The 27,498-nt window shown below is 30.9% G+C and overlaps 1 protein-coding gene across 1 annotated transcript in view; it reads right to left on the minus strand.

Moving 5' to 3' along the window:
* Positions 1 to 1,044: 1,044 nt before the first annotated feature.
* The window catches only part of LOC134710189 (ral GTPase-activating protein subunit beta-like), a 46,115-nt gene continuing 19,661 nt past the window's right edge, over positions 1,045 to 27,498 (minus strand). Inside the window, exons 11-30 of the mRNA XM_063570415.1 lie at positions 26,107 to 26,249; positions 25,507 to 25,607; positions 25,143 to 25,268; positions 23,446 to 23,550; positions 21,898 to 21,990; positions 19,308 to 19,675; positions 16,564 to 16,626; positions 14,110 to 14,220; positions 13,248 to 13,425; positions 12,708 to 12,799; positions 10,888 to 11,018; positions 10,156 to 10,335; positions 9,594 to 9,666; positions 8,783 to 8,956; positions 8,282 to 8,423; positions 7,585 to 7,725; positions 6,938 to 7,189; positions 5,988 to 6,144; positions 3,730 to 3,846; positions 1,045 to 3,093 (exon numbers count right to left, since the gene is read on the minus strand). Of these exons, the coding sequence (XP_063426485.1) occupies positions 2,976 to 3,093; positions 3,730 to 3,846; positions 5,988 to 6,144; positions 6,938 to 7,189; positions 7,585 to 7,725; positions 8,282 to 8,423; positions 8,783 to 8,956; positions 9,594 to 9,666; positions 10,156 to 10,335; positions 10,888 to 11,018; positions 12,708 to 12,799; positions 13,248 to 13,425; positions 14,110 to 14,220; positions 16,564 to 16,626; positions 19,308 to 19,675; positions 21,898 to 21,990; positions 23,446 to 23,550; positions 25,143 to 25,268; positions 25,507 to 25,607; positions 26,107 to 26,249 (2,865 nt within the window). The 3' untranslated portion in view covers positions 1,045 to 2,975. The remainder of the gene's footprint in view (positions 3,094 to 3,729; positions 3,847 to 5,987; positions 6,145 to 6,937; positions 7,190 to 7,584; positions 7,726 to 8,281; positions 8,424 to 8,782; positions 8,957 to 9,593; positions 9,667 to 10,155; positions 10,336 to 10,887; positions 11,019 to 12,707; positions 12,800 to 13,247; positions 13,426 to 14,109; positions 14,221 to 16,563; positions 16,627 to 19,307; positions 19,676 to 21,897; positions 21,991 to 23,445; positions 23,551 to 25,142; positions 25,269 to 25,506; positions 25,608 to 26,106; positions 26,250 to 27,498) is intronic.

Here is a 27,498-nt window from a genome sequence, read left to right on the forward strand (position 1 = left end):
TGTTGTAGAATAGTGACCTGTAGTTTTTGCATCCTTGTTAGTTGGTTGTTTAGTGGATAGTTGTCACATTGGCAATACTACCACTTATATGGCAATTATGAACATGCACCTGACAAATATTAATTTGAGATAAACTTATCACAGATACCAGGACTAAATTTTATAAATACGCCAGACACACGTTTTGTCTACAAAAGACTCATTAGTGACGCTCGAATCCAAAAATGTAAAAAAAAAATGCCAAATAAAGTACGAAGTTGAAGAGTATTGAGATCCAATATTCCTAAGGTACAGCTAAGGTAATCGAGTGACTTGACAAAAGTTTGAGTTTTTAAAATATTATAGCAGATAAGACATTTAATATAATCATCACTTGTCAAAGATAAACTGTACTATGACGAAAACTTCTGCTATAGTTGTAGGACAAAATATTACTTTTACTGAGAGACATGCCACTTTTTAATCAAGTATTCCTGGTTCAATCCACCATTTTCTATATTTCAAAATGCCTGTATTAAGTCAGGAATATGACAGTTGTCCATTCGTTTGATGTGTTTTATCATTAGAATTTGCCATTTGATTAGGGACTTTCCTTTTTGAATTTTCCTCGGAGTTCAGTATTTTTGTGATTTTACTTCTTGCTACTATCGTAGAGAGTTGTGTTTCTATTATAAATATATCTGCTAGTGTTCCTATTAAGAGGAAACCTACTTTTATTTTCAATAGATTGCAGCTGTTGAAAAGAATAGTGATATATTGTTAGAGTAATGTTACAATTGTGCTGTTAAATTTTTCTATTGTAGAGCTTTGTAAATAAGTGTTTGAGAATAATTTCTAACGTTTGGTAATTTTTGACTAAAGAAGTGAGGTTGCCATAGAAAAGAAGATGTGCTACTTAATCAAGTAAAGGTGTTCTTATTGAAAACTCTAAGCAAGTTAAGGTTGTCGACCAAGTTTAAGAGATTCACCACAACTTATGTTCCTAAAAATGTGCTCCTGTGATTTAATCACAAAATATTCCTCTGGTGTCTAGATAAGATTCCATTCATTTAAAACATTTTTAATATCAATAAATATTTTATTAACAATTATTAACAATTACAGCACTATTGCATGTGTAGTACAGAAATCAGACTAGATGAACAATATCATATAACACTTAACCAAAGCTTGTACAATTCATAAGGAGCAACAAAACATGTATTCTTCATTTGGGACATGCTAGCTTATTCTTTATAAACTAGAATCTAAACATATTTCTCAAAACATTAATTTTACTTGAGAGATATGTTACAAAATGAGAAAATAAAGTTCTACTACCACTTTGTCAATTCATTCCTTGCGTATTATTTATGATTTGTATCATTATGAATACTGATGTTTGGCATATGTTAATCATTTGATTACTTCATTTGTAGAATGGTTATAATTTAGTGCAATAAATATTTTAAATTAATCCAAGGCATAACAACTTTTCAAATCAACAATATGCTGGTTACTTCAAATAAAAAGTTGCCATGGCAAATATATTTGTATAAGAAAATTTACTGTGAATTATTTCAATTTTGTCAATTACTGAAAAATCATATTTTCATGGATATTTCATTTTATGGTTTTACCAAAGTCTGTATAAAAGCCTGTAGAAATTGTTGAACATTTAAATTAGTTAATCACCTGTATATATGAAAAGGAGTATGTTCGATAAGGTCCTAAAATGGCCCCCTTTTTTAGCGTAAATTTCAAATTTCGGATTTATTGACCAATTTCACGATAAATTATAGCTAACACATTGACTAGATATGATGTAAGCCAGTTTGTTGAAAATTTTATGTTTCTGCGTATCATTAAGACGTCACAAGTTGTACAAATGTTGATTTTTCACGAAAAAATCAATGAAAATAGGTAAATTTCCAAAGATTATTTGACAAGAAACATAGAGCGCATACGTCGACAACAAAGATCATTTAAGATAACGTTTGTGGAGACATTCAACAGGTCTAATTTGAATATTAAGCTTGTCGACGCCTGCGCTCTATGTTTCCTGGTCCTTTATTTGGTTGAAATCCAACTGATTTTTGTCAAATTTCACCAAAATCCCTTAAATTGAGCTTTTTGGGATGTAAAAATCAACATGTTAGAATTAAACTTTGACAAAAACAGCTCTGTTTAATTTTCTCACATGTCTTTAAGGCAACTTTAAACAATTATTGTCTTGTAACCATGAACTTTATAATTGGGGCCAAATATGGCACTTACTGAACTTACTCCTTTGTATCCCAGGAATAATAATGAATATCCAGTTTTACTTTCCATCTAAAATGTTTAGTTGATTGAATAATATATTACTAAGTATTTAAAATATCACAGATACATTGCACACAGCCCTCTTTTAAAATATATATGTAGGTGGAGTAGTAATAGTTTCATTGAGTATGTACATAGTGATATGTTTAGAGCTAAACACACTTAGGTACTAATAATTCTTTAATATAATCTGAATGCTAAATGTAGATGTAGTTGTCATATAACAAAAGTGTTACATTGACTATACACATAGTAATTATGCTTAGAGCTTTACACACCTACTAGTATGTACACATAGAAATATATTTATGTACACGTAACCCTCTTATATAATCTAAATGTAGTGAAAATTGTCACAGCTTAAAGCATCAGTATGCACTCAGTCTTCTGTTATAGTCTAATCATATTGATATTGGTCAAAGCTAAACAGATGTATATGCACATAGCCTTCTATCATATGATCTATGTGTGGTTATTGGTCAAAGCCTTCAAAAGTCATCTGAAATGTTTCCCTTTGGTCCACTACTTAGTCTTTACAATGAAGACAATGCATACTGCATGAATAAATAATGGTATTCATAAGAGAACAGTTTCAGTATGAGATAGATAGCCCAATGTAGATATCAACATCCTGGTATTTTTAAACAGAGATAAGTGTTGATTATTTATCTTCATTTCGGCACATCATGAAATAAAGCTGTGTAGAACTCAGGCTCTGACATTTTAAGACGATATTGTTTAGCCATCTCCTGAATCTTTAACTTTCTTCTTACATGTGGTGGCTGATATCTGAGAAGGATAAATTGATTAATATATATATATATATATACATTTAATGGTGTAAATAAAACATATAAAGAAATATCATTTGAATTGTCATGCAAACTAATTTTATTTTATATAAAAAAAAACTTATTTAGCAAATTGAAAAGTTCAATATGGTAATTTCAACTTGTCATAAAATTTCAATTACCTGTTTGGAAGGACAGCTTATCTTTTAACACTTACTATTACATATTACATAGTTTTTCTGGTTTCAGAAGGTGTCAATTAAAAGTTCACATAATTATTGAATCAATCTACATATCTTAGTTAAAACTGCATGTTAAACTTTTATATTGGTCCATGAATGTTGTGTGTGTTTATGAATAAAAAGCTAAATAAGCCATGAATGTTGTGTGTGTTTATGAATAAAAAGCTAAATAAGCCATGAATGTTGTGTGTGTTTATGAATAAAAAGCTAAATAAGCCATGAATGGTGTGTGTGTTTATGAATAAAAAGCTAAATAAGCCATGAATGTTGTGTGTGTTTATGAATAAAAAGCTAAATAAGCCATGAATGGTGTGTGTGTTTATGAATAAAAAGCTAAATAAGCCATGAATGTTGTGTGTGTTTATGAATTAAAAGCTAAATAAGCTACTTACGTTTCACTTTCCAGTCTTTTTCTTTTACCAATATTAATTGCTGTTTGTCTGACCATTGGTCCTAATGTGCGTCGACTGACCACCATCCCATCTATCAATGGTATCGCCATATTGATTCTGAAGAAATTGTACATTTAATGATCTGAAGAGTTTACTAAAGGAACCTAAATGCAAACATATTATTACTGATATCTACCAAATTGATGGTAAATATTGAAAGAATATAATTTTTTTATATGTTTTATTCAAATGGCAAAAAGTTACCTTACTATACCTTTCTACTACAATTTTTCAAAATTCTCTTTTTATTTCTTTTTGTTGTAGTAAAGGCAGCCATCTTGGTTGGTTAGCATACATAAATTGAATAATTACTAGTTAAATAGTGAACAATAGTGTAACATAGGTATAAAACAACTCAGAGGACAGATTTACAGAAGGAGTTTTCAAACAGAAACTACATGTGACATTATATAAATAACACATAGCTGAGAGGGTGATAGAGCAGTTTGTTACACCGAGAAAACATTGTCAACCGCAGTGAAGCCAAGGTTAACAATGCTTTTCCAAAGGGTACCAATCTGTTCTATCACCCTCTCAGCTATGTTTTATTTAATTTATAATATTGAATGTCCTATCATTATTGTCTTTTAATTTTATTTTAAAAGTATTTTCTATGACATCACGTACATAACAATGTACGTGTATTAGAAACTAGAGGCTCTAAAGAGCCTGTGTCGCTCACCTTGGTCTATGTGAATATTAAACAAAGGAAGCAGATTGAAAATTGACTACAAAGGTCAATAACTCCTACAGGGGTCAATTGACCATTTCGTTCATGTTGACTTATTTGTAGATCTTACTTTGCTGAACATTATTGCTGTTTACAGTTTACCTATATCTATAATAATATTCAATATAATAACCAAAAACAGCAAAATTTCCTTAAAATTACCAATTCAGGGGCCGCAACCCAAAAACAGGTTGTCCAATTCATCTGAAAATTTCAGGGCAGATAGATCTTGACCTGATTAACAATTTTACTTCATGTCAGATTTTCTCTAAATTATTTGGTTTCGAGTTATAAGCCAAAAACTGCATTTTACCCCTATGTTCTATTTTTAGCCGTGGCGGCCATCTTGGTTTAATGGCCAGGTCACCGGACACAATTTTTAAACTAGATACCCCAATGATGATTGTGGCCAAGTTTGGTCAAATAATTTGGCCCAGTAGTTTCAGGGGAGAAGATTTTTCTAAAAGATTACTAAGATTTACGAAAAATGGTTAAAAATTGACTATAAGGGAAATAACTCCTAAAGTGGTCAACTGATCATTTTGGTCATGTTGACTTTTTTATAGATCTTACTTTGCTGAACATTATTGCTTTTTACAGTTTATCTCTATCTAAAATAATATTCAAGATAATAACCAAAAACAACAAAATTTCCTTAAAATTACCAATTCAGGGGCAGCAACCTAACAACGGAATGTCAGATTCATCTGAAAATTTCAGGGCAGATAGATCTTAACCTGATTAACTATATTACCCCATGTCAGATTTGCCCTAAATGCTTTGGTTTTTGAGTTATAAGCCAAAAACTGCATTTTACCCCTATGTTCTATTTATAGCCATGGCCGCCATCTTGGTTAGTTGGCGGGGTCACCGGACACAATTTTTAAACTAGATACCCCAATGATGATTGTGGCCAAGTTTGGTTAAATTTGGCCTAGTAGTTTCAGAGGAGAAGATTTTTGTAAAAGTTAACGCCGGACGCAGGACGACGACGACGGACGACGCCGGATGCCGGACGCCAAGTGATGAGAAAAGCTCACTTGGCCCTTTGGGCCAGGTGAGCTAAAAGCAACAAAAGTTAAGCAGGGTATTTTTTTTTTTTAATTTTAAATATCAATTTTTGATTGGTCTGGATGAGAGGATACCATTCAAAGAAATTGTCACCCTCTCAGCCATGTGATAGAGTAAATTAACACCCATTGTATTAGCCAATCAAAATATGTGATTTTAACGTGAAGTATAATAAATACTATTGGTATATGTATCAGATTTAACTCCGAACTTGTTAATTATTGGTTATCTGAATTATGTGGAAAACAAAGGGCCTCAAATGATATCATTTTTTAACAACACCAAAGTACTTTATTAGTTATATATAAAGTTTAACTACACATTTTGACATCATCCTGGCTAACAAATTGGACCTTGTTATTTTAGTAGTATAGATATAAAGCTTAGCTAGACTTACCTTCCTGTTATGCCCTGCATGTGTATTCTAAACAAACCATTTTGTAAAGCATGAATGAAGATTATGAAGGTATCTTTCTCTGATGATTTAGGGGTCGATGACATCAATGAAGTGTTCAGGTGTTCCATACCCGTCCTCGTCACACTCAATATATCCTCTGTAAAAATAAACTTCATTAAAACTACTCAAGCTTAAAATATAGGTCACAGTGACCAAAACTGTTTCTTACTTGTTAAATTTTAATTTTGATTTTACAGACAAATATTCTAAGTCTAGAATGATCTAACTTTTTGTCCCAAAGACTGTAATTCAGAAACTATTGCGTCCATTTATTATTGCAATTTTGTCATTTAAGACTGAAATGTGATTTTTATTTATAAAATTTTGAGAAAAATCCTGTTTATTTCATATAAAATATTTAACAAGCGAGTTTAAATTATTACGTTTACAAATCTGTCTCATTTTTCGCAATAATAAAAACCTCACAATAATGTCTGAATTTTCAGTAAGATACAATTCTTCTGATAACCATTTATGTCATTCTGACTGAATGAGCTATTTCAAGATTTGATAGCTGTTGAAATCAAAATTGCTTTTAAAAATTCAAGGAAAATTGACCGAACCTGAACCAATTCAAATAAATATTCCATTTTGCTAGATCTTTGGTATTTTTTTTTCTATATGAGTTTAATTTTGATTAAAACAACATTTTCACTTGAGAGAAAATTAATCTTTGCATGTAAAATAAATCCAGCAAAATGTTTTTACTGTCAAAATTGATTTGTAACAACTTGCATAAAACTCTCTAGAAAATTGGTAATTTGTAGAACATTTAATATTGTGTTTCACCTATACACATGAATTCTGCAAATATTGGTATATATACCACAAGTAATAACAATTCTACCATGGTTGAATTCATGGTATTCAAAGTAAACTATACAACATACCAGTAGGGAAGTTCTCGTGGTCCTGAAAGTTCTCCAACCATACTACTAATATCTTAATATCTGGACCAGCCATTAGCGCAGGTTGACGACCAGACTTCTTGTAAATCGGTTGATCTTGTGGAGAAATTGGACTATCTCCCTTTATCTTGTCTACATGGTCAGCTCTATCTAATGACAGAGTCTTTGGCTTGTTAATGGATATGTCAGATGCAGCTCTCTCAGCCATCTTATGTGTGAGGAGAGGAGATTTATCTGAAAATTACACTACTATGTTTAAATACTACCTAATTACCTACAAATATGTTTTTTTCTTTTTAAGATTTCTGTCAGTGTAGGTGATTTTCAGAAATCTAACAACAAAATACAAATGATAGCTTCAAGTTTGCCTATACATATTTTTATTGTGTATTCATGTTGCTGCTAGATGTCTTTTTTATCATTTCTACTGTTGGGTTTTAGTCTATTAAAATTGATATATATATTCAACATGGTCTTTTATTATTTTGTAAAATAAACTATATTCTTTCTGATATGTAATGCAGACATCAAAATCTAGCTACACAAAAATCTTTCTGTCTTAACCAGAATCTGTCAATCCCCTATCTCACAGAGTTAACCTCTGACCATTAACAAATATTGTGTCCTACCTCCAGAAGTGTTACTAGATGATATTCTAGATTCTGTAGAGGGAACAACAAAAGCAACCTCTGACGACACGTCTGCCCAGTACAAAACTTGTTGTCTACCATCATATACACTACCACCCGTACTCATCTGGTAGTCTGATGCTGTAAATATATCTAAAGTCATTTACAGATATATATCAATAAAAAATTTGCAGCTGACATGTTGGCATATTGGATTTAATTAGTAAAAAAATCATAAATTTTGTTTCTATTTAATATTGGGAAAATTGTAAAGTGATATGTTTCTTAAAAACTACAATCCTAAAGTTTGATGAAAATTATTTGTTTGCAGCAGTTTCTGAAAAACAATTATATAAATTTAAGGTTCAATAATGGCTATAGAAAATGCACCCAAATATTTCTGTAAATACAGTTATTAATATTGTGAAATTTAAGCAAAAATGGATGCCACATTACAAGATGATAAATACATTTATTGTAGTTTATTTGAATTTTGGACCAAATGGTGATACATCATATAGATTGCAAAGCAAACTATTCAAAAATCTAATGGTGTGTATCTTTCCCCTGGTTTAGTCCAGTTGATAAAAAAGAAATTCAGCAGAGGTATCTCCAATTACCTTCCAACTTTTAATATATTTTCAGTTTTTCTGCAAATTCTGAACAGGGACCCAGTCAAATCATGATACAAACTTACCACTAATATCTTCCTCTGGTTCCATGACTTTCCAGCTTGTACTAATGTGTCCAGTCCAGCCAGCATGCTTTCTAACATCTACAGGCCATCCAAGTGAATGAAGGAACTCAATGAACTGTGACTGTACGTTAGTTCTTGATGTCTATAATAAGAAAATATCATTTCTAAAACTACTTATCTTAAAATTTGGAATGGGATCTTTGAATATTAAACTTTTTCAAAGATTACCTTTTATTTGGGGATATTTAAAGCTATTTCCAATTTTTCCTGATTCAGAACACTTTTTAAAGGTAATAAATATTTCACAGCAAGCTTTTATTAGGGTCAAATTAAAAAACCCAAATTACTATGAAAACAAATCAAGATTCAGTTGTAGAAATTAATATTAAACAGGACCAGAACTGGTTGTGGACTTTTGTCGCTGCATGCAAATTATATAACTATCTATTGAGAATATGGCCCTCTAGTGAGACAACTAGGAAGATATAAAACACTACTTACTACATTGTCAATAATATCATGAAAATTCTTCTGTCCTGATTTAACATAGAATATATGAACAGTATCATTGTCCCGTGAAGTCACTGTATCTAATATCTCCAGATCTGTAAACAAGCCAGAGTTTGTTGTATCTAACATCACTAAAGCTGGTGGTATACTACTGTTATTATTGTCCTACAATTAGACATAATAAATATATATCATACATATGACATTAAAGAAAGAACATAAAGAACCAACCTCAATTTGTATTAATTACCGGTATTATAAAATACATTTTTGTCTTTTGGTCTATGGTTAGTTGTCAAATTGGTAATGATACCATACTTTCTTACTTCAGTTCTCAATAAGACTTCCTTTATTATTGTAGCAGATTAAAATTCTATCTCAGTCAAATATAACTTAATACTGCAATGCTTCAGCAAAGCTCTTAACAAATTTGGCAAGCACACTGAGACGTGTGCTCTTCTATTTTACAAGTCTAGTCATATTCATTCTTTAGATAGCTTTTTCAAGTGTGCTACTTTCTATTCTCAATTTCATTCATGTTATCTATTTGTAAGATTTCTTTGCTATATATAATCTATAAAAAAAAAATATACAAAAAAGTTATGTTCTTCAATGCACCACTGAAGCTAGATTGACAATATTTACAATTCTGCCCAGCCCTGTCCAACGCCCATGAGGTTAATCCATGCTGAAGACCTAGTTGTGACTTGAATATGATTTACAGTTGCAAGTTGTTTCCTTAATGGGAAAGCATCTCAATTCAGTTACAATATAAGGTCATTAAACCGAATATTGATCATACCTTTAAAGCTTCTAAAGACAAGAAGCCATAATGAGATAGGAACAATCTAGCTGTCTGGAATTCCTGTGTAATTCTGAAATATAACAATTTCAAACAATTTATAACACTAGTTTCCACCATCCATTTTTTTAAAACACATGCATCTCAAGTCAGAAATAAACAAAAATTAAAGTAAAGTTGGGTGCATAAATATAAAGGATAAGAGAATAATGGGAATAAGGATAAAAAAAAATGAAAAAGTAGCAAGAAAAAAGAAGAAAGAAATAGTTAGCATTCTATCTTTACCATCTTTAAATTTAATTGTAGTCTTAACAGGAGGAATTGTGCCTGATATTCATATGATGAAGACATAATCTTTAAATCAGTTTAATTGAGGTCTGGAGCTGACGTGGCAATAACAGCTAGTAGTCTGGGTGCCAGATTTTTCTAGCTGTTTTGAAGACAAATAGCTGTGTTCTTCTCTTTGGTCGTTTTTTGACACATTTCCTGTTTTAATTCTCAAAGTTGCAGTTTTCAATCCATATCATAGTTGGAAATTATTTCAATAAAGTTAAAGTCATACCTTGGAGTTTTACATTCGATATCCTGGCTGGGAAATGGTGAATGTTTCATGTTGAGTTTACTCTTCCTACTAATTTCATTTTCAAACTGTACAGCTTTGTCAATAAATGATTTCAGTTTGTTCAGGTCTGTACGATCGTTATCTTTCACAAGAGATTCTAATGTGGGTATACTTTTATCTCTGAAACAGAAAAAATATGAAATAAGTTGCATTGATCACTATTTCATATATTAATGTACAAATGTATTCAATTTCATATTCTAGGAAATATCATATGTATTCTTTATTCTATTTTATTTTTTAATCAATATAAAGCTTTTTTTCTCTACATGTTAATATGTAGTTTATAAGAAAAAATATACCTTCAAATAAAGATCCTCAGAAAAAAAAATCTAAATATGCTGACAGAATTTGTTAACTGACCATAGTCTTTTACTATAATGTTGAGAAAAAAATTATTACAAGTTTACAGAAAAAATCAAAGAACTACAGATGATTTGTTAAACAGATGTCATTTCTTTTTAATTCTAAGAAAAATGTTTATTGCATTAAATCAATTAAACATTGCCATTTTTGCATATGATTGGTTGACTAGAATATCCATCTTCACAAGTAGATATTGACCAACTTTAAAGGAACTTATCAGCCATTGCCAAGCATCTGAAGATTTCATTCTAGATATTCCTTATTCTATAAGAAATATTATTTTAAACTATTGTTCTAACAACTTACGCTTTGGTAGGTGGTATTTTATCAGCTGATTCAGGGAAGTATCTGTGTTTTATATTGTGATGAATACCAACATTCTCCATAGGTAATGGTCGACCTGGATCTGTCAAACGGGATCGGGATCGAGAGTTTATCTGTAAAAACAAGTTAAATATTACATTTGATGGTTCTTTCATCTGAACAGAAACAATTATTTGTTTAAAATCTCTACAAAAATGTTAAAGTGAAAATTTCTTCAATAGAATTGTGCTGACACTTACTTTTTGTCCCATTGTCATCTTACCACTCTTTAGAAATGGATGTGTGGAAATTTAATTTTCTTTTCTCAAAGATACATGTATTTGACCACCATATTAAGTACATTACATGGATAAAATCTGACCACACCACTAAAATTAATATTTTTACACAAATTTTGAAGGCTTTAGTTCTTATGTTTCTTAAGGAGAACATTTCACAAATAAGTGATACACAAAGCTGGTGATCCCATATACAAATGTAATACTAAAAATAAATTAAAGACTGAAAGTATATATACATAATATCTTAAATTATGATATATGAATTTAAGGCGCAATTACTACATAAGTAAGCTGCCTTCCAAAACCAATAACAACTAGAATTGCCATTGCAAGCAATAGCGGATGTCACCCTTCCCTTATTGCCCCTAAGCGGCAGCCATCTCAAAACAATTTAACAGTAAATTAAGCAGATCTATGAATTGCAATATATCTTTCTGTAAGTTTTCAGTACATTTAGAGCATTGTTAAAAGTATCATAATTCTACTGTTTCCATGGCAACGGCAGCCATTTTGAAAATTCCAAAGTCGAAAGTCTCATCTGTACATGTTAGTTAACAATAATATTAAGTTTCATTAAGTTTGGAGCATTCTGGAAATTTTTGACATTTCTGCAGTTTCCATGGCAACGGTAGCCATTTTGGAAATTCCAACTTCAAAAATCTCATGAAGACCTGACAGTCAACAATCAAATCAGGTTTCATTAATTTTGGAGCATTTTGAAATTTTGGAAATTTTTGTCATTTTGGTTGGTTACTATGGTAACAGAGACCTTTCCAAAATTTTAATGGCAGATACCACATTGGTACATGGGAGGGAACATACCATCAGAGTTTCAATGGATTTGACCTACCATTTTAAGATAGTAAAAGCCACTTTTTAAGGTTTTTAAAGCGTTTTGACCATTTTTGCCTTGTTTCCATGGAAACGGCAGACATTTTGGAAATTCCAACACCAAATTCCATATCTACTCAAGTTGCTCATCTTTATGCTAAAGTTTCAAAAGAATTGGAGCATTGTCATATTTTTGAAATTTTTGGTGTAGTATCCATGGCAACATAGTAGTTCAAATGAGTGCGAAAAATCATCCAAAATAGGTATATAGTGGGCACCTACATTGTATAAAAATATAATGATTCTAAGTTTAAGCATCTCCAAATAATTCACCAAAACAAAAAACTGGAATTTTTCACACTTGTTCCGTTTCCATGGTAACGGCAGCCATTTTTAATGGTCTTGAGACCTACTGCAACCCGGAATTTTGTGTTCCTCATTATAGTTGACTATCATAAGGATTGGTTCCATTGGCTCCAAGAAAACTGTCGGACAAAATAGGTGGAAGAATAATAATAATACAGAAAAAGAAACAGAGGAAAAGCAATATGTCACCCGACATTGTCGATCGGGTGACATAACAACAACAATATACAAGGTTGGTGATCCCATACAAAAAAAAATATTAATCCCATTTCAGAGGTGGTCATTCTGAATAGGTAACTTTATACATCAATGCAGTAAGCTTACTTTATTATTTCTAGGTGAATGTCGTAGTTGCATGGTCCATGCATGTCTTCCAAATGGTCCTCTAATTAAAGAAGTCACTGTTGGTAAGGGATCTGAAATATTACAAATATTCTTTGAAAATGTAAATTACTTGGGGAGTTGAAAAAAATAACGGCAGATGATATCATTTCTCATATTTGTAGACACATACACAATGGATTAAGGTTATTTGCTTAGCCAGAAAAAATATTCAATTAAGCAGCAAATGCTACACAGGTGAATCAAATTGGATGTAAAGGAAATCCTCAAAGAAAGATGAGGACACTTGTCAGGCTATGCAAATAACAGGATTTATTTTATGCATTTAAGGGTTATGCGATTGCATTAAAGTGAAGTCTTTTCATACAACAAAGACATCTCAAAAAGTCCTCTGGGATAACTGAGAAAAATTTCAAAGGTCATTGATATCCAACAATTTTTTCAAACAATTTGTGACAAAATAAAATTTGTTTTTATTAGTGTGTGAGACACAAAACAATTTAGAAGTAGCCTGACTGATACCTTCATTATTTCCTAATGGCTGTTCTAGTAATCCAACAATGATGGAGTTATCCAATACAAAGTATTTGAATGGAGATCCTGCCTCTGGTAAAGAATTGCCTTTACAGTACTTTAGTAAGGATTTCTCATCCAATAATGAAAACAAAGACTCTGGACCACATGGTGGGGGAAAAGCTCCCTACAAAAAAACAACTTCAGTTAAATCATATATAACAGTATAACATATTGTCTGGAAATTATCTGTGGTAACAAGAGTCATTCATAAACCATTTTGCTCTGACAATGAAATTGATTTTGTTATTTAAATCCTACTGTTGATTCATTTTTTTCATGGGTATCGATTTTTCTGAATTTCTGAAAACTTGCATTTTCGTGGATATTTGATTTTGTTGTTTTGCCAATATTTGTATACAAAGCCTATTATAACATATGTTATTCATTGAACATTTGAATTTGTGGTAACCATGAAACCCATGAAAATTGGTATCCAACGAATATTAATCAATCCACAGTGTTGTAAATAAATCTTTGAATATGTGTTGTAACCCCTGTCCCAAATTAATATAGTTCTTGTCGATTTCTAATTTTAAATAAACTTACATTGGTCAAATTACAAACATTAATTTTTCAGATTCTAAAATTTGATTTATTAATTTTAAGTTGACCTTGTCTGAATATTCCTGACCACATTATGTCAATACTTTTTTTCAAATCAAAAGTGTTGGACAGTTATCTCATTTAGAAACAGACATAGAAACTTGTATTGTGAATTTATTGTAAAATATATAGTTGCTAACAATGGTATTTATCTCAAACTTCATTTTGAAATTATTTAATTTACAGACATACAAAAAGTGCCTACCACATGTTGTATTATGACAGTGAGTACCCCCTCAGCGGCCTCCTTTACTCTCATTGAAGCTGGCATTAATTCCTTATCTCCCTTGAATTTAGGTACATCACTGGCACGATTCTGTAAGCATAGCAAGAAATTAATCTCAGGGAAATAACTTACATCCTAATTTCAAATCTAAGACTTTAATTTTTTCCCCTGTAAAATGGCAATCAGTCCACTTTACAAGTCTGAGTAAAAAGCAAATTTCAGGAAATTGCATTTAATCATCTTTTTTCAAAAACTATTTATAATGAAGCTATTGATAGGACACGTAATTAGACTTCATATTTTCATATTTTTTTTTACTTTTATATGTTTCAACATTTGTTACTGGTGAATTTTAATTATTTATTACAAAAAAAAAAAAAAAAAAATTCAACCAGAACAAAAAAATGTTTTTAAAAAAAAAATTTTTTTTTTTTTAGATTAGCTGTAAATGTGAAATGGATTTTTTAATAACCATTTCTATGTGAAGACTAATAGTAATTTTCTTAAAAGACTTCTTTAGATATAAATTCTTCACTTTAATAGACAAAACGAACTGATATGGTACATGTATCAGTAACATGAAAAATGTTGCACACATCACTGACCCCAGACAAGTGTGGGTTCAGTAAAAGCGTGACTTGGTGTATTGTCTACTTATATCCCACAAATATTGTTTGTGCTTTTACAGTTAGTACAAAATCAATACATAAAATAAAAGGAAAATGTGTAAATGGGACACAGATGATGCCCTTACTTGCAAATAACTTTATAAAGGGACATAACTAAGATTAGTGCAAGTGAAACTATCCAAATTCATACTCCATCTATGTTTTATGGTAATACCAATATTAATTGTATATACAATTCATTTGGTTGAGGCATACTTAAGTTTTGCCTAGCAGCAGGGGCATACAATTAATTCTGATGTGAGTTTTACAGCTATTGAAAAGGCTTTGGTAATTATTATTCTAATAGAAAGATCCATTGCAGTAAAACAAAATCTTCAAATATGTTCATCTGCTATACTTAAGGGAAATCTTGAAGATTAATATATATGAAAACAAAACTTCTGGGACTTTCTGAAGTTAAACAAAGTTCATTGAATATGATGCTTTGAAGTAATATCTTTAATTCTCAGGAGGTAAAAAGGGGTAGAAAATTGCTGTTCATAGGTACTTCTTCCACTACTTTGAAGTTATTTCTCTTTTTCAATATTACTTATTGCATATTATATTTGTTGATATATTCATGCATGAAAAAAACAAGGCTTGACATTTTTGCATTATTTTTCTTCTCTTGAGGTCTGTCTAATTAAAACACTTGCAAAAATTAGTTGGTTCACAGTACCATTATGTCATACACTGTCGGGTCATAAACAGGCAACATTCACTATACTGTAAGGCTGCAATAGTTTACCATGCTATCAATTTCATACTTCTAACTAAAATGCTTCCTCAACTGCATTGAATAGGGGGATTATATCTGTTCAAAGCTTTTGCATTAAGTCTAAAATGCTTCCTCAACTGCATTGAATAGGGGGATTATATCTGTTCAAAGCTTTTGCATTAAGTCTAAAATGCTTCCTCAACTGCATTGAATAGGGGGATTATATCTGTTCAAAGCTTTTGCATTAAGTCTAAAATGCTTCCTCAACTGCATTGAATAGGGGGATTATATCTGTTCAAAGCTTTTGCATTAAGTCTAAAATGCTTCCTCAACTGCATTGAATAGGGGGATTATATCTGTTCAAAGCTTTTGCATTAAGTCTAAAATGCTTCCTCAACTGCATTGAATATGGGAATAATATCTGTTTGAAAGCTTTTGGTTTAAGCAAGTTAAGCTGGTAAAATACTGTTGCTTGCAGTTTAAAACAGGATTTGGGATATTTGAATTGTGAAAGAATTATATCTTCTCCACACTGACAATAACTTGATTAAAGTTCAATGATCTTTTTAAAATGTGTCTTACAACCAAATTCATATTGTCTCTGAAATTTATAATTAACTGCAAGAAAGATATTAAGGTGTGGTCCATGATTTTGACCCCTTGTCACAATTGCACGATCATGAACGTGTAAAAAGCTCTAAACGTGATTTCGTAAATTCTACACGAAAAAAAGGTTTTGAACAATGAAAATTTTAGAAATAAATTAAAAAAATATAATTATCTATGTACATGTATTACATTAAACAACTGGCGGTTCATAAAGTTCCTACAAACACTGTCATCTGTTCCACCATTAAAATGAATATTATTCAAAACTATTAAATCCCTCAAGCTAATGCAAAAACATACTAAGCAAATTTTCTAAATATTAATAAATTCATAAAAGAAAAAAAACAGATTTTGTTAATAATGTCAGTGTGGACACACAAAGATGTTTTATCTAATGGTGTAGTTAGTAGCAGCTATGGGCAAGCATCACTCTGATACCTTATTTAATGTGACTGATTTTGAGTCCTTTAATGTCACAGAATATGTCTCTGCTGGTTTTGTCTGAAATGCATTTATACAGTTGGATAATAAATTGTAAATACCTGATTCTAAAAAGTTAAATAAATACCTGATACAAAATAGTAAAATAAATACCTGTTACAAAATAGTAAAATAAATACCTGATACACAATAGTAAAATAAATACCTGATACAAAATAGTAAAATAAATACCTGATACTAAATATTGTATTGATATAACCTACAATACAGCTCAAAAGTACTTTGCTTTGTTCACCTGCCCACAGTGAAAGTGATGGGGTGGTCAAAATTTCTAGTCTGTCCACTCTGCCTATCTATAGAAGTGTGGGCATGTCATTTATTTTGTCCAATGAAAAGCCTTGCAAGTACAATCAATTGAAAAAAGAGTATAAACATTTGTAATCAATATTTTTACAAAAAAAAGAGAATATAGCTAGATTGGGTGCAGGTGGGCTGTCCATTGTAGACATGTGGAGAAAGCAAAATCCTCAATGGCTGTTGTGTAGTTAATATGCTAAACATAAAAATAAGGAGACGTGGTAGGATTGCCAATGAGAAAACAATCCACTAAATTTCAAATGAAGTGGATGGGAGGTAGTGAAATTTGTTTATAAATACATGACATATGGATGTTTCCCTCTTGTCTTACTTCATTCATTTGACCTGACTGGGTATTCTTTAATGGCTCCATATTCTAGAAAACATAATTTCATTTACATTACAATAGAAATCTACTTAAAAATTGTGAGCCTTGTAATACCGGTATATCTTTTTCTGAAATAGAACATACTTAAGGTGGTACCTAACACTACAGGGAGATAACTCTGTAAAATCAGCTAAACAATTTAATTACATTGTGTTGTTATTAAGGGAACATAAAGCTTGTCAATGATCAAAATAAGTGTTTGTCAAACTGCTATATAACCAGTGTAAAATAACGGTTTGTTCAAATTTTTAGAACTTTTCGTATTTTTGTCAAAGGGTCAAAGTAAATACTTTGTCAAAATTTTATGAAAATTAAAAGAGCCAAATTAATCTTCATGAAAGTGATGTACTTTGTACTAAGGTGAGGTTTAGGAATTTGCATCAGATGTTACGACTCCTTCATTTTTTTCCCTACGATACAGGATAAAAAAAAATAACCCATAAAACCCATTTTTCTTTATAAAACTTCAAAAGCTCATAAAAGGTCTTTACAAAAAAAAATCAATTTAAGATTCCAGATTTATTATCTTTTTGCTTTGAAACCCAAATAATACTAATGCAAGACTGTTTCAGTTTTTTTCCTGCTTTTCTGCTTTTAAAAAAAAAAAAATTTTGAAAAGGAGTTCCATAACCCATCAATATTTTTAGCTTATTTTTTCCTTAGACTTATCCATGTTATAGAATGAATTTTAAATTCACCATAATACATCCTTCTGAAACCATTTAAGCTACTTTTAGTCAGGTAAAATGAATGAAGTAATAATTATGATATTGAATATTCCAATACATAGGAAGTTTTTACCTTATGATTATTTCTATCTGGAACCAGACATTCTAAAACTATCTGCAACTACAAGTTTTAATCTTACTTAAATCTAATACCTGATTCAAACTATCTGCAACTTCAAGTTTTAATCTTACTTTAATCTCATATTGGATTTTGAAAAGGCAACATGTATTTCTCTAACCTATGACACCTTTCAAAATTCTGAGAGATAACATTCTCTTGAATGGGAATATTTTACTTTTTATTTTGATACAAAAGTGACCTATGCAGATCACTTTGAAAATGAAATTGACTACAGTTTGAGTGCTTGCATAATTTTTAAGGTGGTATGGGTGTCTTTCTCCATCTTGGATTGTAAAAAACAGAGAACCAAAGGTCCATATTTTCTATCAAGTTAGCAAAATGTGATACAGGAATGCAAATATTTAATGTGAATTTTCATTTAAAAGAACCAATTTAGAAGAATATAACTTATAAAAATAAATATTTTTGCAAATGCTGATTACTATTGGTTATTTTTTTTTTAAGGGGAGGTAACTCTAAAACTGTGAATTTTCTGAAGGATTCTACATGGAATTTTCCTATTTTGTATTTTAGCCGGAAAAAACGTACGGTGACCCTATCTTTTCTTTTGATATTCTCAAAGCATTGTCTGAAAGCTATCTTTTCTTTAAGTATTTAACAATTCTATCATTTTGTTCAGTTTCTAATCACAAAATGGTGATTTTTCCTGTATAATCCATACAAAATTTGTCATTTTGTCACGTCCTGAAGCTCGAAACAATGCGGGTTGACCTATCATTTTTATTATAATTTTCAACTTGTATCAATAAATACTACGTTTTGACAAAGTATGAACAAATTCTATCATTTTTATTTTAGACTCCCATACCATCTTAACTATAAATTTTTGGCAACTCTAAATGACATGAAAACAATCTATCAATCACAGTCAAGCATCTGCATATACAAGGCTAGGGTAACTATAATAATTACTCAATGGTAGAGATTGTATTTCTGAATTAAACAAGAGTGTGTTCAACAAGCAGCATGGGGATGATTGAAAATCACCCAAATAAATTCACATAATAAAGTTATTTTCTTTTTTCTGAAAAGCACAAAACAAAATTACCCATAGTCCATCTTTAATTTCTGAAAATGAGTATATATATAAATAACAGACTAAGCCTGCCTGAAAATCATTCCTTACCTGTGATTTTGACCCAGATATACCGAGTTCTACCACCTCTAGGACATTATGTAGACATTCTTTGTCATACAACAGCCTACTGTGCTCCACCAACCACAATGTCAAACATTTAAAGGCTGCTACGATCATTGAGTGTAGATCTCTGGTGTGGTTCTGATTAGGACGATTACACTGGAACACAATGAAGTCACAGATCCATTTGACTGTACGTTTACACATCAGTAGATTGGGTGGTTTTATTTGGACCTTTGCCAGACCACTTAATAATTCCATGGCTGCTAACGCTGTGTTTAGATCAGTCTTCCAATTCACCATCAATCGTGTACACACTTCTGATGTTGCTTGTCCAAACAGTCCATAGGCAGATTCTGTAATCAAAAACAAGTGATAAAGCTTTTTTGCTAATGATTTTAGTTTAAAGGTTCGATTGGCTTGCTTGCTATGCTTATGTTTATTGATTATTCATCATTCATAGTTCATATTTTTTGTTGGATATCAATTTCAATAATTTCATTGGTACAGGTGAACAATAATTTTAAACAAGTAATCCTGTGTTAGGATGCTAACACAAAAGTCACCAAAACGGACCCCACATCATTGTTCTGCGGTATCATTGATGCCAAATAATGTGTGTGTAAAGTTTAATTCAATATGAAGAATTACATTTTTTTGGACATTTTTGCTGTTTCCATGGCAACGGCGGCCATTTTGAAAATTTCAAATTCAAAATTAAAGTCTACACAAGTTAGGCAACATTTGTTATAAGTTTCATTAAATTTGAAGCATTTTGATTTTTTTAATATTTTTGCTGTTTCCATGGTAACGGCGGACATTTTGAAAATTCCAAACTCAAAAGTCAATTCTACACAAGTTAGTCAACATTAGTTATAAGTTTCATTAAATTTGAAGCATTTTGAAGTTTTTCATATTTTTGCCGTTTCCATGGTAACGGCGGCCATTTTGAATATTCCAAAGAGAAAGTGCTGCTGCAAATTGTTCTCTCCATAATTATATACCATCATATACCATTAAATGTGTCTAGAATAAATTAAACTTTGATGTTCTGGAATGTTCCATGAAAATTCACCCCCCTAAAATTATGCCAGGAGACCCCCTACTGAAATAAAAAGAGTTCCATGTTGAAGCAGACATGTGTCTCTTAATATTCATAGAAGTAATCATTATTCCATCTACTCTACATACAGTAGGAAATTTAAGAAATGTAAAAAAAAATTGACCCCACCCATCTTTGAGCCCCCCTAATTATGCCAAGATGACACCCTGGTATCACCGACATTGGGTTCTGCAACCCCCATGATGCAGACCCATACCCAGAAAAAATATAAAGTTTCCATCCTCTACTGCTTCCCAGAAAATGGTACGACAGTTTAAGGGGTCAGAAAGAGAAGAATAAGAATAATAATAATAAGAAACGATACAAAAACAATAAGTCCCCAAAACTCCGTTTTGGTGACTTAATAATACTCCAAATTGACAACAACACTTCAAATGGTCTGCAATTTTATTTGCTATGGTCTACATGTTTTACCTGTAGACCATAGCAAATAAAATTGCAGACCATTTGAAGTGTTATTGTCAATTTGGAGTATTATTTTAATGTTGCATTCATTTGCATAATTTTACAACCCGTCATACCAAGGTATCCACTTCAGGGACTCTACCGAAATGATTCTCACAGGCGTTGGTTCACCTCATAGAGTTTAATAATTTTAAATGTTCAACTAGTTACAAATTTTCTGTAAGGTTGTATACAGATTTGGTCAAAAGCATGAAATCAAATATCTCAAAAAATGCAAGTTTTGCTCATTCACAGAAATTTATACCCATAAAAATAGATTAATCCACATTTGTGTGCTAATGGTGTGTTATGAAACTCAAAACTAATTATGGGTAAGCATTTGAACCAATCCATATAAAAATAGCTGGATACCTAGCTTGTAAATGATATTTCTTAGAGCTAGCTAGGACTTGCACATAACTATATTCTTTGTTAAGATATAGGTAACTGTTATCCAAAACTAGTGCACGGTTTTAAAAGAAAACTGTTGTGTAGGAATGTTATGTTTTATTTAGCTGATTACTTACCTACATCCTGTGATGTCTGATGCAATCTGTGATAGGCTGATTACTAACCAACATCATGTGATGCCTGAGGCAGTCTGTGATTGGCTGATTACTTACCTACATCCTGTGATGTCTGATGCAATCTGTGATAGGCTAATTACTAACCAACATCATGCATGTGATGTCTGAGGGAGTCTATGATTAGCTGATTACTAACCTACATCCTGTGATGGCTGATACAGTCTGTGATTGGCTGATTACTTACCTACATCCTGTGATGTCTGATGCAATCTGTGATTGGCTGATTACTAACCAACATCCTGTGATGTCTGATGCAATCTGTGATTGGCTGATTACTAACCAACATCATGTGATGTCTGATGCAATCTGTGATAGGCTGATTACTTACCAACATCCTGTGATGTCTGATGCAATCTGTGATTGGCTGATTACTTACCAACATCCTGTGATGTCTGATGCAATCTGTGATTGGCTGATTACTTACCTACATCCTGTGATGTCTGATGCAGTCTGTGGTAGGCTGACTCCTGATAGCTTGAGTCTGATGATGTAGTACCTACACTTGTGTGGCTTGTATCTAATTGAAAAAAAAAAGTTAAAAAAAGTTTCATTATTATGAATGAACAAGTCTTAGGTCAGTGAATGGAAGCTGTTACTTTTTCTTTATGTTCTGGGTGCATTCAATCATGACTCAGTTTGTTCACCAAATGCATACAATCATTTCTAAGTGGTAAATTAAATGTTGTTGGTTGTCTGCCTCATTTACATTATCATGACTATGAGTTATATGTGTAATATATTGTAATATGATAAAAGATAATGAAAACTAATTTAAAATGTGTTTCAAGGGAATCATATAGTTATCTATATACTGTAAATTTATTCTTGCGATTTTGTCATTTTGGACTAAAATGGTATTTTAATTTTTGCGATATTAATGAGAAAAGTCCTGTAAAATTGATATGAAAAATTTCAAAATGCAAGTTTCAATTTTTGTGATGTTAACCCTGTCGCATTTTTGCAATAATTTCTGAATTTACAAAGGATAACATAGAAAATAACAAGAAAATAATTTCAAAATCAAAATATTTTTTCTGACAGATATTGTTTCTTGATTGTAAAGAGATTTTGTCAGAGATAAGCAAAAAGATAGGAATTGCTTTTTTTATACAAATAACTAATTGCAGCTGTGAAAAAGTTTCTGTCCAATGTTTAAAAAAATTCTAAAAAGATTTGCTGAAGTTAATGATGACTAAAATACTTTAACTCCTAGATCATCATTTAACAGTTATAACAAAAGTCAATAGAGTAACCAGTAAAGCAGTATACTGTGTCTCGTTTTCACAAAGGAGTAAGTTCGGTAAGGGCCATATTTGGCCCAAATTATAAAGTCCATAATTACAAGATAATAAATGTTTTAAGTTACATGAGAGAAAATTGAACAGAACTGTTTTTGTCAAAGTTTAATTCTAACACGTTGATTTTTACATCCCAAAAAGGTCAACATAAGAAATTTTGGTGAAATTTGACAAAATCAGCTGGATTTCAACCAAATAAAGGATCAGGAAACATAGAGCGCAGGCATCGACAAGCTTAATATTCAAATGAGACATGTGAAATGTCTTCACAAACATTTTGTTTAAGAGATCTTTGTTGTCAACGTATGCGCTTTATGTTTCCTGTCCAATAATCTATGGAAATTTACCCATTTTCATTAATTTTTTCGTGAAAAATCAGTATGAGTACAACTTGTGACGTCATAATGAAACGCAGAAACATAAAATTTTCAACAAAATTGCTTATATATATCCTATCTTGTCAATATATAAGCTATAATTTATCGTGATATTGGTCAATAAATCTGAATTTGAAATTTATGTTAAAAAAGGGGGGCATTTTAGGACCTTATCGAACATACTCCTTTGTCACAGGCTTGACAATAAAAAAAATCGTTTGTTAAGTATCATAAATTGTGATTTCCTCCTAACCATAACAGTATATTTTAAATTAGCAATCATCAATGTAACATTACCTGCATGTGCCTCAGAATCAGTACTTGTATCATGTTGGGGCTGTAATGTGTTCTGTTCTGCTTCTTCAAACATGGCTTGGTCCTGAACAGCTAGCATTAATCCACCTGATCAAGATAAATGTCAACTTGATTTAACAATAAAAAAACAACTCACAAAATGGTTTAAACTTAATACTAATAAAAGGAATTAAGCTATTGAGTTTTAAGATAACTATGCTTATTATTGTGATTAACAATTTGAAAGACATTTGACAAAATCTCAAAAGTGTTAGAAAGCTGGAAAATTCACCTTTTTTGATGAATAAAACCCCATTACTCAGAATTAAAATCTAATATTCATGGAAATTGAAAGGGAGATATAAATAAATTGACAAAATTTCCTGCAAATTAGTAAAAGTGTTTTTGAGTTATTGTTTGTCATATTGAAGACAGATCTAGAGGGACAAACAGACGGGAAAATGGTAAACCATCAGGGTTTCCCCTGGGTCAATTATTGTTTTCGCCACCTCTTTCACCAAAACAATATATTTTTTGCCACTTTATTATTTTTTTTGCCAAGTAACATAACTCTATTTTTCGTTTAAAATTTACCTATTTTCTTAACTCCCCTCCCCCTTTTTCCCTTAAATAAGGTGATTTTACCCCATTGTGTCTATGATTATTCTGTCAAACTTATTTTAGAGTCTACATTCAATGAATAAACACTAAACATTTACTTTAAAACGACAGATTTTGGTTTTAACATAAAAGGGAAAAATATTCATTGTATTTAAAACAACTTTTCTAAATGACGGCCCACTATACTTTAAATAATAAAGAAGATATAAGTCCTGGAATACAACATAATTAATGGATATATGTTTTGATTACATAATACCAGTATTGTTTGTAGGGAAACTTTCTTTAAAAAGAAAAATATTGTGCCCTTTTGTACTAATTTAGAAGTGTTTTTTTACAACAAGAAAAAAGATTTTATCACATGATATTTTGATCCCTCATTTTATGTGTAGTCATAGCATTGAAGGGCTATTCTCATTCGAGGGGTTGTTCCCAACCTTTTGGATAGATTTCTTCATAACGACAGTTCTCTTTTCTTGACCATCGTAAATGAAAAAGTTGAGATGTAAAATTATGCTTGAAACACACGTGTCACTCAAACGACTTTAAAGTAGTCTCCCTAATCAATTACCTATATTAAAGTCAAAGGATAATTAAAGTTTTAAATCAGAGATTTTTCTTGCTTTTGAAATTTTTTCGTCACAACAACAGCTTTCTTTTCTAAAATATCTTTAAAAGAAAAGGAGAGGAGATGTCAAAAGTTTGCTTCAAACACGTACGTCGCAAAGTGGTAAATAAATTCTGTATGTGACATTTAGCGGAAGCCATTTAACCATATCATTTTGTCAAATAATTCAATCAACACCTTTATTAATTAGTCCTTTCTTGTTGATAGCTATAAAATGCAATCAGCTGATTATTGATTTTCTGTCCAAATCTTAATGAGGTCAAGGTGAATTCCAAATATTGTCTGATCGGGTAAAGTCCGAGAAACTCGAAAAAAGTCAATAAACAAGAAGGAGGAAAATAAATCATTCTATAAATTTCTTTCGCCAAATTCTTTCGCAAATGACGAATTTTTATCGCCACAATTATTATTTTTTTTAGCAAATTGCGAAAATGGCGACCAATTGTTTTACCTATTAACATCTGTGTATTTGTAGGATCAGTCTCTATCAACAAAGCTCTCAGTAGTAATTCTGTAATCCTCTTCCTTAGTGAAATGAAAGTTGTTACTTGGTTGACATTGTCTGCTGGTACAAAATCTATAAATAGACAGAGGAAAACATTTTATATTATATAACAGCTCAACTGTAAATGTTATGAAAGAATTCATGACTAGTCGATGTTTAAATATCTTAACAGGATTATGTCTAGTTTAATTATAATTACTATATAATGTAAGGTATAATAATATGTAATGTTGCTTCACAATCTCATTAAATGAAAGATTAATAAATTTTCTTGACTTTTTAGTTAAATAAAGAAAGTGAAACACCTTACCTTTAATCTTTAAGTCTTTGAAATGTAATGGTAAGCACAACATAGATAGTAAAAGGTGGGTACACGATCTCCGTAACTCTATGGTCCTGTCATCGTTTAACCTGAAATATAAATAACAAGTCATAAAGATCTCTTTAAGACTATCCATAAATAAATGTGTTGTTATTTAACCTGAAATAAAGATAACTAGTAGATAGAATTACACTATCTCTGCATATAAGATATCTCCAAATATTCTGTTGCCATATAAAACTAAAAAATGACAAAAGATGGATACAAAATTAAATTCATGTAAGATCACTGTAAATTTACCACAATTTTTAAAACCATAAAAGGAGAATGCAGGATCTTTTAAAATCACTATTCATCTGTCACCAATTAATCTAAAATAAGTAACCGTAAAGAAAAATTTTTGTCAACAAATCAGAAAAAGCACTGCTCCTTTGATGTCAGACTACATTTCCATCTAACACCCTGTTTTCTGTGACAGATATATTTACTAAACATGCTACTCACTTGAGCGGTAAACTATTTTCAGATAGTATAAGTTGAATGGGTGTCAGTATATATGGAACTAAGAGCTGTGCATACTTTACTTACTTGAATGGTAAACTATTTTCAGATAGTATAAGTTGAATGGCTGTCAGTATATATGGAACTAAGAGCTGTACACCATCAAGGTTTACTCTTAGTAAATCACAGGAGTTAAATATAATACTGGATAATACTTGTCCACTCATCGTCTACAATAAAAAGAAATAACATTGTGTTTAATGTACTTTAAAGGTATTGTGGTTACTGAAACTGAAACTTGCTATTGCTATTGCAAGCAAAATATTTCAAAAATAAAGCTTACAAACAAAGAAATTTATAAGGGTTCCACGGAACCCAGTGTCTCGCCTATTTTTGCTGTAAATCGCAGGCTCAACAACAATGAGGAAAAAAATCAATAAAAATATTCCTCTTGTTACTATTTTATGATTGTAAGAAAATCTAAGTCCATTTAAAAGTAAATTACAGAAAAAACGGAGTAATCTTTTTACAAACTTTACTTCTGGATACAATCTTATGATCATAAATAAGCTTCTGTCCAAGTTTGGTACAAACCCAGGATAGTTTAAGAAAGTTATTAAAATTTTAAAAACTTTAACCACAGAGTGAATGTAATGGTTCCCCGCAGAAAAACTAAGTCCATTTAAAAGTAAAATATGGAAAAAATGGATTTATTTATTTACAAAATTTACTTCTGGATACTATCTTATGATCATAAACAAGTTTTGTTCAAGTTTGATACAAACCCAGGATAGTTTAAGAAAGTTATTAAAATTCTAAAAACTTTAACCACAGAGTGAATGTAATGTTTCCCCGCAGAAAAAAACTAAGTCCATTTATAAGTAAAATACGGAAAAAATGGAATTTTATTTTTACAAAATTTACTTCTGGATATTATCTTATGATCATAAACAAGCTTCTGTCCAAGTTTGGTACAAACCCAGGATAGTTTGAGAAAGTTATTAAAATTCTAAAAACTTTAACCACAGAGTGAATGTTTTGTTTCCCTGAGAAAAAACTAAGTCCATTTATAGTAAAATACGGAAAAAATGGAATTTTATTTTTACAAAATTTACTTCTGGATACTATCTTATGATCATAAACAAGCTTCTGTCAAAGTTTGGTAGAAATCCAGTATATTTTAAGAAAGTTACTAAAATTTCAAAAACTTTAACCACAGAGTGAATATTTGTTGACGCCGCCGACGACGCTTAGTCTCGCTTTTTCGACTAAAGTTGAAGGCTCGACAAAAATAGGAATATGAACAAAATTAAGGAACTTATGCACTAGTAGTTGTTTTATATCCTTTAAGGATGTTCGCTACTCTGTTAAAAAATAATTAAAGAACCTTAGTGAGCACGCTCACATACCCCACGTCCCCACATTGTCATTGGAGAAATTAAATAAGTGTAAGAAAAAAAAATTAATTGCCTGCCAATA

The sequence above is a fragment of the Mytilus trossulus genome, chromosome 3 (assembly GCF_036588685.1).
Source record: "Mytilus trossulus isolate FHL-02 chromosome 3, PNRI_Mtr1.1.1.hap1, whole genome shotgun sequence".
Taxonomy (NCBI): domain Eukaryota; kingdom Metazoa; phylum Mollusca; class Bivalvia; order Mytilida; family Mytilidae; genus Mytilus; species Mytilus trossulus.